Source organism: Pelophylax lessonae (assembly GCF_965119305.1).
Source record: "Pelophylax lessonae genome assembly, chromosome: 13".
Taxonomy (NCBI): Eukaryota; Metazoa; Chordata; class Amphibia; order Anura; family Ranidae; genus Pelophylax; species Pelophylax lessonae.
Genome location: NC_138780.1, coordinates 47,938,970 through 47,950,904, shown reverse-complemented (window position 1 = coordinate 47,950,904; position 11,935 = coordinate 47,938,970). Strand labels below are relative to the sequence as shown.

Sequence of the window (11,935 nt, the reverse complement as noted above, 5' to 3'; positions counted from 1 at the left end):
ATGTCAACAGCCAAAAGTGTCTACAATGGGAATGTGAGCATCAGAAATAGACCATGGAGCAATGGGAGGTATCTTGGTCTGATGAATCATGTTTTCTTTTACATCATATGAATGGCCTGCTGTGTTTGTGTCTCTTACCTGGGGAAGAGATGGTATCAGGATGCACTATGAGAAGAAGGCAAGCCGGCGGGAGCAGTGTGATGCTTTGAGCAAAGTTTTGCTGGGAAACCTTGGGTCCTGCCATTCATGTGGATGTTACTTAACATTTACCACCTACCTAAACATTGTTGCTGCCAAAGTACAACCCTTCATGGCAAAAGTATTCTCTGATGGCAGTGGCCTTCTTCAGCATTTACCCTGCCACACTGCAAGAATGGTCTCAGGTACACAACAATGAATTTGAGGTTTTGACTTGGCCTCCAAAATTTACAGATTTTAGTCCAACTGAGCATCTGTGGGTGTGCTGGAAAAAAAAAGTCTGATCCATGGAGGCCACACCTTGCAACTTAAAGGATCTTAAAGTTGCTTACATACCATACATTATGCCCCATACACACGTGCAGATTATCTGCAGACTTTTGTCTGCAGACTTACCTTTTCTATGTAGTGCAAGGGCCTGCCGGATTGCATACAAATTGAAAATGTTTAGGTTTGACCTCATATTATATGGTTTTGGTAAGTCTGCAGACAAAAGTCTTCAGATAATCTGCATGTGTGTATGGGGCATTAGTTTTGGCTAATCTGCCGCTTTGGCTAAAAAAAAAAAGTAATTTTTTCTTTCCTGATAAAACTGCATTGTCTCTCCCTCTTATACTCTGGGTGGCCTAATTAAGCTGCCTGTGTGCTTTGCAGCCACTCTTCTGTATGTGTGTCCATTATCTCTGAAATAATACAGTATAAAAACTGCCTCATTTTGGGAATGTGGGGTTATGGTTTTGAAGTGTTTTTGTGCACATGCTTTCACATTTTATTAAACTTTTTAATGAATACAGTGAAGTACTGAAAAAAGATCATTAAACTATACTATAAAACTGGTTTGCCACTTGCACAAATTTGAAAGTTCTTTTTTTTTTTAAATTAATATTTCTTTATTGTTTTTCAAAAATTTATATGATAACATCCATTTACCCCAAATACATTTATGGGGGCATTATAAAATCGACATACATTACATTCTAAACCTTAAACGTTTCTATACCCATATCCCTAGTGTTCCCCCTCCCCCCTCCAATCCCTAATCGCTACTTTCTCTTAAGACTATATAGTCCCCTGTTCCTTTAAAAGCTTGCCATTCCTCCCAGATATCCACTCCCTCTCCCTGTTCATCCTCTCCCCTCCTCAGATATTCCAAATTTCTCGTTTTTTCCACCCTTCTAATCCAGTCCCCCCTTGAGGGGGCTTCTTCTTTCTGCCAATTTAAGGGAATTAAGCTTTTTGCTGCATTTAAGAAATGAGGAATCAGTTTTACTGAATTCTTTGTACCGTGAAATAAAGAAACCCATGCATCTTCTGGGATATCTATGTTTACTATTTTTTTTATTAAGGTTATCACTTCTCTCCAATATTTTTTGATTTTTGGGCATTCCCACCAAATATGGGCCATTGTTCCCACTTCCCCGCCAACAATACTCCCAGGTTTAAACCTACAAACTTTATCCGGTGTGTTATACCACCTAGAAATACATTTATAGTTCATTTCCGCAATTGATATCTAACGCGGAACTATGGACCAGCTTTAAACTCTTTTCTAAATTAAAATCTTCTCCTCGTGCCCCTAATGGCCCTTACACACGTACCGATTGTCGGCTGTAAATATTCGGCCAACGTCCGATCAGCCGATTGTCGGCTTGTTAGTATGATGCTTCCGACAACCGACTGCGACTTTTCGGCCCGAACAAAATCTGGTGTGAATGCTTTAAAATTTTTGTTGGCCAACAAAGAACGGCCGATTGTTCGTCAGTCAGTACAGAATTCGGCCGACAAAAAACAGATGAGCAAGACTGGGCATGCTCAGAGAAGAAAAAACACAGGGAAAGTTAACCATCACATGACATCACTTCTGCAGTCGGTTGTTGTTGGCCGACAAAATTCGTGTGCAGTCTTGAGCACTTTTCAACCAACAAAACAGCACCGGACAAAAGACAGCCGAACGGTCGGCCGACAATCGGTGCGTGTGTACGGGGCTTAATTCCCTTTCCCATTTTACTATGAAGGCCAGTGTTGCCAGCTCTCCCTCTGCTATCAGGATTTTATACACATTTGAGATATTGTTCTTTATCTTATCTGAAGCACAGATTTGTTCAAATGGTGATAGTTCTTTTGCCTCTCTTAATGAATGAGGCAACAAAATGCTTCACCTAGCAGTAGCGCCATTCATCCACCTTTTTGGGAATGTGGGGTTATGATTTTGAAGCGTTTTTGTGCACATGCTTTCACATTTTATTAAACTTTTTAATGACTACAGTGAAGTACTGGAAAAAGATCATTAAACTATACTATAAAACTGGTTTGCCACTTGCACAAAATTGAAAGTTCTAGTTGAAGAGTACACTTTCCTATAGCTTTGACATCTGTTGACAAACTACCATAGCTAAAACCTCCTAAAAAGTATTTTTTAGTTATAAATTCTGTTTGGCTGCTGCTACAGTATTTAAGCCAAGCAATAATGTGAAAGTAAAAAATGCATTGCACATGCAAAATATATGTGATTCCAGTGTTGCTGATGCTGTCTGTGAGGATCTTATAGTTCTGTAACACCACATACAGTCTAAAGGAATCTCCCAAGCATGTAATTCAATAGTTTTTTTTTTTCATTGGTATACGTACGTCGTGGTACTACCCAGCTCTGCATGCCATTTGTTTGACAATCATTTTCCTCAAATTTCTTAAAAATAGCCAGAATTGATTTTCAAATTTCACCCCCATAAACTTGGACATGGACTTTACAGAGGGTTTGACAAACATCTCACAAATTAAACCCAGACAACTGTCACTTATCCCTAGTGTTTACTGGGCTACAGAATATATTACATTTTGATGTGTTAGGTTCTCACCAATATACCACCATTAACAGAAGGAACCATTATAATACATTCTGTTAGGATAATACATGTTGCTTTAACCACTTGCCGTCTGCTCACATTGCTGCTACTGCAGCAATGTGGCTTGTTATCGTCTAGCGACGTAGTACTACGTTGCTAGACTCCTCCCCCTGTAGGCGGCGCTCGCGGGAGTCGGGCCAGGGGAGGAGCAGTGGTGATCGCCGCTGCTCTTCCCCAATCGTCGGGGAATCCAGTTTGGAGATCCGCCCGCCTGTGTAAACAGAGCGGGCGGATCTCCTAAGTGACAGGGAGTGACAGATCGGAGTGTTCAGCATAGCTGAACATGCGATCTGTCCCTGACTCACTCAGTCACCTCCCCCCACACACGTCAGTAAGCACCAGGTATACATTAACCCCTCCCTCTCCAATAAAATTAACCCCTCCCCTGCCAGTGTCATTTTTACAGTAACAGTGCGTATATATAGCACTGATTACTGCAGTAATGTCACTGGTACCCCCAAAAGTGTCAAAAATGTCAGTCAAGGGTCCGATCTGTCCGCCGCAATGTCGCAGTCCCGCAAAAAAATCGCAGATCGCTGCCATTACTCGTTAAAAAAAAAACACCAAAAATGACAAAAACTTTTGCGCAAACCAATCAAAATACGCTTATTGTGATTTTTTTTTACCAAACATAGGTAGCAGAAAACAAATTGGCCAAAAATATAAAAAAAAAATTGATTTTTACATTTTTTTGGGGGGGGGGAATTTCATATAATAAATTTTAAAAATATTGTTATTTTTTCAAAATAAACGCTCTTTTTTTGTTTATAGCGCAAAAAGTAAAAATTGCACAGGTGATCAAATACCACCAAAAGAAAGCTCTGTTTGTGGGAAAAAAAAGACGTAAATTTTGTTTAGGTACAGCGTCACACGACCGCGCAATTGTCAGTTAAATTCGCACAGCGCCGAATCGCAAAAAGTGGCCTGGACGTAAGACAGCAAAATCCTCCAGTGGTAAAGTGGTTAAGAGCATTATAACTGATAGCTGTGTGAAAAAAGACAACATTTTAACATTTTTATAAATTTTACAGTGACTGCTTGTCAAGATCTGCAGCTTTGCTGTAAATCTGTCTCCTCTATTTCCAAAGACTAGCAGGCAGGCTGGTACATGTTGTTCAGTGGCTTTAACTTGCTCAAGTCTGCTGATTCCCTATTATCCCATAATGCCCCATACACACGTGCAGATTATCTGCAGACTTTTGTCTGCAGACTTACCAAAACCATATAATATGAGGTCAAACCTAAACACTTTCAATTTGTATGCAATCCGGCAGGCCCTTGCACTACATAGAAAAGGTAAGTCTGCAGACAAAAGTCTTCAGATAATCTGCAGGTGTGTATGGGGCATAAGACTTGTGTTCAAGACTAGTTATCCAGCTGCAGTTGACTCAATTAGCTACACACACAAGCCAGCTAAACCATCTCCCCTTCTATTTAAGCTGGGCTCATTATCTCACGGGTTTGCTTGAGTAACAGCTAGTGTTTTTAGCACCAGGTCCTCCACTGATTTTGTATTTCCAAGTAGATGCGCATTGTCTCCCAGTGTCTTCTAGCAGAAAAGATTCCTAGTGTTCCCTGGGGTTTTCTAGAGGGGAAGATTACTAGTGTTTACCCCGAAAGCCTCCTTGTGTTTCTGGCTTCCTGAGAAGCCTCCAAGTGACACAGATACTCCTAGTGTTCTATGTTCTCAACAGGCTTTTATTGATCCTGAAATTGTTATTGTTCCTGTAGTTCTAGTGTCTTATTTGCAAGAGTCTCCTAGGCCTTCTATCTCTGTACCCCCTGTGCTCCTAGTGTCTTGCAGTCTGTCCACTGGTACTCAAATTGCGTTCTTGCTTGCAACCTGTATCCTTTCACCTGTTGTGTCCTTTGAACATTGCAATGTCCTGCTGCCTTTGTGTATCTTTCCCCCTTTCATCCTTCCTGCCCCTCTGTGATCGCCTATAAGTTTAAACCTGCCTTGGGTTAGCAGCACCTGTTTTTACAGTCTGCTTCAGTGTCTCTGTGTATTCTGTTTGTTTCCTGCTCTGCATACCTGTGCACTTTTATCTGCTTCTAGTGATATCTCTTGGCATTGCTACTCACTCCTGGTTGTCCTAAGTGTCTCCCTGTGCACTACTACCTGTTCTCAGTGTCTTTGTTTTTCATGCACACCTGGGAGTTTGAACTGCACTACCTATTGACCTGTGATCCCTCCACTTCAGCACTGCAAGATATTCTTACCTGCTTATTAGCCCCTAGTTCCTAGTAGCTGCCTCCTTGGATGATTCTGAGAACCGCATCCTGGGAATCATCTGTAGTGCAACCCATCTCTGTCTTTAGGAACTCTGGAGGAGACAAGGTGGTTCTTAAGACTCTGGCCTTAGCCCTTCCAAGGGCCCACGCCCTTGCTGTTTGTGGGGCAGGCTGTGTTCTCCCCAGTTAGATCCAATAGGTATCCTTGCTTCACCAGGCTCCTTGGGTACCCCATCTGTATTCTGGGTACCTGCATTCGTTGGGAATCCTGTAAAAAAATAGCTACTATACAACTGCTCTCAAGTCTGGTGGTTTGAGCCCCACTTTGTCAAAGTCCTTTGAGCTGCAACCCCTCATATACACTGTATAATCTAGTGGAAATTCCAAGTATGGGTTGCATCAGAGTGGCAGATTTCTAAATGCATTTTTTTATTCTCCTATGCATTCATATTTTTTTTTTCATTCTTTGGTATTGATGTAGTTGAGGGCTGCACACAGCAGAGATCAGGGACATCTGTGATTCCTTTGCTTTGCCAGCATAATGTTTCTCCTCCTAGACATTCAGCAGCCAGTTGTATTTTCTTAATATTTATTTTATTTATCATCAGGGCACTGGAGACAAAGCTACAGGGGAAAACCTATGGGAACAGGCTTCCTGCCCTTCCACAACATAGGAAGGATGGTAGGCAGTTGCAAATGGAGGAGGAAAAATCCCACACTAGGAACAAGGGCAGGCAATGCTCATGCGTCCAAAACAGAAATGCAAAGGCTATATGCTGTGTACTGGTAAAGTCAAGGTATCCATGAGAAACAAGTTGATCAATTGGAGGATGATTAGAGAATATTATGTTCTTTTAAATTCCCCTTTTTCTATTTTCCCCCTCCCCTTCCCCTCCCTTTCCGCCCTCCCACCTCCCACCCAAAGAGAGAAAAAAAAAAAGGAATATAATTTTCTTCTCCTCCCTCCTCCCCTCTCCTCTCCATCTCTCATCCTATATCGTAAGAGGTGGTAAACACTTCTCCTCTTCTATTTTCCTTTCCTCTTATTTTATCTCATTTTGCCATATGTTGTCTCCCTTCTTCGGAATCTATGAATTGGTTCCACAATTCCCAGATTTTCCTATGTCTATCTTGCCTATTCTGTGCCGTGGCAACTAATTCTTCCAGCCTCCTGTTGTCCTCCACCCTATGCATCCAGTCGGAGACCGAGGGTGGTTGTGCTTTTTTCCAGAAACCTGGAATGCATGTTTTTGCCACGTTTACCAAGAAAGGAATTATCGACCTCGCATATTTATTCACTGGTATATCAGATAAATTTAACAGGAAGAGGCCTGGATTCTCTTCTATTTCATATTCCGTAAACTTCTGGACTATATGTTTCACTCCTGTCCAGTATGTTTTTATCTTAGGGCAACTCCAGAAAATATGGTATAATGTACCTATTTCTCTTCCGCACCTCCAACATAGATTAGTTTTGTTTGGAAACCAGTTATGAAGCTTCTTGGGCGTGACATACCACTTCGTTATAAGCTTATAGTTCATCTCTTGTATTCTGGTGCATCTAACTGGCCCGAAAGCAAACCTCTGAGAATATTATGTTCTGCAGCACACCCACGTATTGGAAAAACAAGCCTCCATCCCAAAATTGTACAAAAATACTTTACATAGGTTTGTCAGACTTTAAATGAGGCAAATTGATCCTTGATTATATGAAATAAACATTTTAATATTTTAATAAAATGGACCATTATTGGCCTCCCATTGTAACAACTGGATTATACACCAAATAATACCAAAATGTGATGCGCCAGAAATACATAAATCATGAGGTGAAATAATCATAAATCACATCCAGTTCATAAGGCACCCAGCAAAGTGTGTGCTTCCAATAAAGTGATATTAGCAGTGTCCCTGTGTCCAATTGAAGGAGAGTGATCCCGTGATGAAAACAACTTGAGAACACCAATTACAGTGAATCCCTCCACCAGGTGAATTAGCCTCTCACCTTCCTATAAGACCCAAACGGGCCAGCAATCACATTTACCATGGATCAGACTTCCAGGAAAGAGCCTCACTGTATTGTACCTCAAAGGATTCTGGGACATGTAGGAACAAGATGAAAAAATCTAGTGCTCTCCGCTTAGTAATAAGGGTATGCTTTATTAGAGAAAGACAGATCAACTCACATTTGTTGGGCACTAAGCCGTGCCTGCTGTATTAGCGATGTCAGCGATTTGTTACCAGAGAGAGAATCTGCGTCGGCCACGCACACTCCGCCCCCCTACGTCGTTACGTCGAGCGTGATGCTCCTTTGATTTCCTCGGTAGGGGTCCCCTACCCTACCGAGGAAGTCAAAGGAGCATCACACTCGACGTAGCGCGTATAGGGGTCGGAGTGTGCGTGGCCGACGCAGATTCTCTCTCTGGTAACAGATCGCTGACATCACTAATACAGCAGGCACGGCTTAGTGCCCAAAAAATGTGAGTTGATCTGTCTTTCTCTAATAAAGCATACCCTTATTACTAAGCGGAGAGCACTAGATTTTTTCATCTTGTTCCTACATGTCCCGGAATCCTTTGAGGTACAATACAGTGAGGCTCTTTCCTGGAAGTCTGATCCATGGTATATGTGATCGCTGGCCCGTTTGGGTCTTATAGGAAGGTGAGAGGCTAATTCACCTGGTGGAGGGATTCACTGTAATTGGTGTTCTCAAGTTGTTTTCATCAGGGGATCACTCTCCTTCAATTGGACACAGGGACACTGCTAATATCACTTTATTGGAAGCACACACTTTGCTGGGTGCCTTATGAACTGGATGTGATTTATGATTATTTCACCTCATGATTTATGTATTTCTGGCGCATCACATTTTGGTATTATTTAGAGTCTATTGTGATTTGTGAAACACGATTGGTGTATGCTGCCGGACACTATTATTAACGTTTAAGTTATACTCATATGCACTTGATTTATGCACAGTGAATTGGTGTTGAGTTATTTTACCACATATATTTGGTTTGCGCTGATAGTTTTTTGGTTTTTATTTGGATTATACACCAGTAGAAAAGGTTTACTTCAATTCATGATAACTGAATATACAAAAAAAATTAATAAATAATAATAATGATTATACATTTCAAGGAATACAACATAATTTAACATAGGTCAAATTGCAATTAAAACAGGTAGGTATGTCAAGAGCTGACATGTAAGGGAATTCATTCCTGCATCGCGCAAAAAATATATTTGATGGTACATAGTGTTGTTGGCATCTGATATGGCATTAAAAAGCATGATATCTTGGCATCCATATAACTCAATGCATTTCGTGGTTCTGTACCCACTTCGTCAGGAGTAAGATGCAATAGAGAAATCAAAAGATATAATAGAAAAATATTAGAAAAAATTCCCTATGCCACAGGGGATGGCAATAGCTCCCTAAAAATTATGTAAAAGGGGGGGGGGAACCAAAATATATAGGATAAAATATTTACCTACAGGTCAGCTCAAAAAAGCAACCAGCTCCAGGGAAAAGAATGGGGGCATCAAGCATAGGTCTCACCCGGGGCTGAGGTGGGAGAGACCAGCCCCAGCCACAGAGAAACAAGCCAAAGACAGGCCAGGTCTGTGAGAAACCATTTCCCAAGTAATGATATGCAGAAACTAGTATCATCCACATTTGTCTAAGGATATATAAAGTTATATGAAATGTATGTCAAACTTGGAATGATGCACCATGAGATAAAAAATTGGGACATGATGAATAAAAAAATTAAAGTTTCCATATAAACCATAATTTATTTTGTGGCCATAGCTAAAGCATTGTTTCCATCACAACTGTGCTGGGCCCTCCATTTAGTGTTTGAGGTTGGATAAGACTTACAGTAGGAATGTATTTTTTATGAGATGTGTCGTTCACACATGACTGTGTTTTTATCTGGATTGTGTGCTTTATCTATGGCCACACAATAAATGTTACATCATAGTTTATATAGAAGCATGTTTTATTTGTTTATTTATTATTTTTTCTACTTGTTTCTCGTGGATACCTTGACTTTTCCAATACACAGCATACAGTATACTCTTTGCATTTCTGTTTTGGATATCTCCATTCCTCCAGTGGATTGCATGCAGCACAAGACTGGGTCAATAGGATGCAGGCTACTACCACATATAAGAGAGCCTTGGGTATGTTTGTTGCATTTCTATCCTTTTTAAATGCTCATGTCCCCCCTCCCCCCACTTCCCTCCATTCCTTCATCCCTTTCTCCTTTAGCTCTTCCTATCCAATCTCACCCCTCCTCACTCTACTCCTCCACCTCCACTTCTTCCTCCCTCTTCTCCTTCTACCCTCCCTCCTTTATTTTCTACTCTACCTCAACTTCCCTCCACTCCTTATCCTCTTTCTCTTCCACCTTCTCCTTTATGTGACTATGAGGATAGTGCCCCTAAGTCATACATGGTTAAGGATTGGTGAAAATAGTCCCCCTGCTTAAGCTCCGGGCCTGGGTGGACCCATAGACTCATGTCAATCCCCCTTCAGGGCTCGTCGTCCTTTTCCTGTGAGTTATTCTCAATGGAAAGAAGGGCAGGCAGCAGTGAACATTAGGTAAACAACACTTTGGCCTGCCTACGCTTTCCCAGAGTAAAGCTTTGAAAGTCAAAGCAGCATTCTCCAACCACCTCACAGTCTCCAGTAACAACCTTTCCATGCCAAATTCATGCTCAAACAGAAGAAAAAAATGTTCCAAAATAAGAGTTAAGGCAGGATGGTAAGGACAAGAAACCATACTATGGACTACTAATGTCAAAGATGTACACTGGTTGGAGGTAGCCAAATGTGTATTTGAAGTACTAAACTGTTTTGCTGCACATGTCATGTCAGAAAAGGCCTTCAACACAGTGGGGTGGGGGGTTTATGACTGAAAAGCTGACTTTCAATAAAAATGAATCAGATCTGGATCACAGAGAACAACCAGACATCCACTGCAGATGTTACTGATAAAATTGATACATTTATTTTATATAAATCTAGCTAAGAAAAATAACAAACACTTTTCCCTGTTATTTTTGCTGTTGCTGCTACTGCCAACTCTCTGGTCCAGCAAAATTCAGCATAAATTTGTCAGAACTGATAATTTCAAACCCATGGTAGTGGCACACTTGAATCTCATCCCAATTGTACTTGCATTGTTTTTGAATAGTACCAGATTTCAAGTAGGGTTTAACCTATTTGGTGTCTCAAAGTCTTCTCCTATCAACCATCGTTGCATCAGGTATTTCAGATTTGTATATACAGTATACATATAGATCTCAGTGATTCTGTGCAAATAACCTCACAAAGTATTGAGTATTGTAATTGCATTCATAATATGGGAAATTAATGTTAGATGGCCATATGCAATTGGATTGGGCATGATTAAGTCAATTTGGCCATGCTATACATATATATATATATATATATACACATACCACACACACACAAACACATTGCAATCATATTAGAAATGAAAATAGTTTTCCCATCCGAACAAAGAATCAATTGAGTATCATTAAAAATGCTAAAAAAAAGTATAGGGGTGTGGCTACAACATAAAGGATAAAGGACACTTTTGGGCAGAGTTCCCTAGCAAAGGGACTTTTCCAAGTTTATACCTGACATTCACTGTGTTACCGGTCCAGTACAGGGGCTATTTAACAAGCGAAAGACCGAGATACACCTTGCCTCATGGAGGCCACTACCATGGAGTGCTTTCTTAAGCTGCCACAACTGGCGGCCTCCACTTTAGAGACAGCTAAGGCTGTGCTCGCAAATTTGGCAATTGCTTCCAGAGCCCCAGGACGAGCACTGCAATCCACACTATGCCTCCCTTATCCCCACCAAGTATACTAAACTCATGTCCCCCTTAATCACAAACTTTGTTCAGGTGGCAGAGACTAAGCATGACCTCCTATTCAGTCCAGGTATTGTGCAGCAGAGGGACATTAGCTGGAGCTACTAAGGTTGCAGAGGGGATGCATCCCTTACACCTACAAAGAGAGAATGCAGTGAATACTGCCCTACTCACATCAAGAGACACAGGTTTCATAACATCTACTACCACTGGAAAACACTGATCCAGAATGTACCTACTCTATCAAATTTTGAGGCATTAGCTAGCAGGGTGGAAACTGCTTTACGTAGCGAACAACTCCAACTGAAGCAGGATGTTACTGCTATAGACATCAGAGTTTTCAATAAAGAACAAGACATGTGACTACACTGTCTTATATACAAGAATCACAGGGAGACATGACCTCCCAATTGTTACAGCCTCAACTCCTAAAAGATGACCTATGAAACCTTCGCTGCCACCAAAAAATTCAGATAAGGGGTCTTCTTGAAGCAACGGCTCAAGTAGACCATAAAGTCATAGTCACCACCATGTTTAACAGCTACAGCATTTATATTGGCATGGTGCAAAGAGTCTTGGGTCCCAGAAATACAGACAGTCCTAGACTTGTCCAATGTGACCTGCATACATGTCCAAATTAAAGAAGAGATTTTTCAAAGAGCCTAAGGCCCTTTCACACATACGGTCCGTTCAGTCACGTCAAAA

The 11,935-nt window shown here is 41.1% G+C and overlaps 1 protein-coding gene across 1 annotated transcript in view; it reads left to right on the top strand.

Annotated features, from left to right (window-relative positions):
- LOC309569176 (olfactory receptor 12D3-like) overlaps positions 1-11,935 on the top strand; it is a gene marked incomplete at both ends in the record, with an annotated part of 52,333 nt that continues 40,398 nt past the window's right edge. Inside the window, one exon of the mRNA XM_082274936.1 lies at positions 1-68. Within this exon, the coding sequence (XP_082131062.1) occupies positions 1-68 (68 nt within the window). The remainder of the gene's footprint in view (positions 69-11,935) is intronic.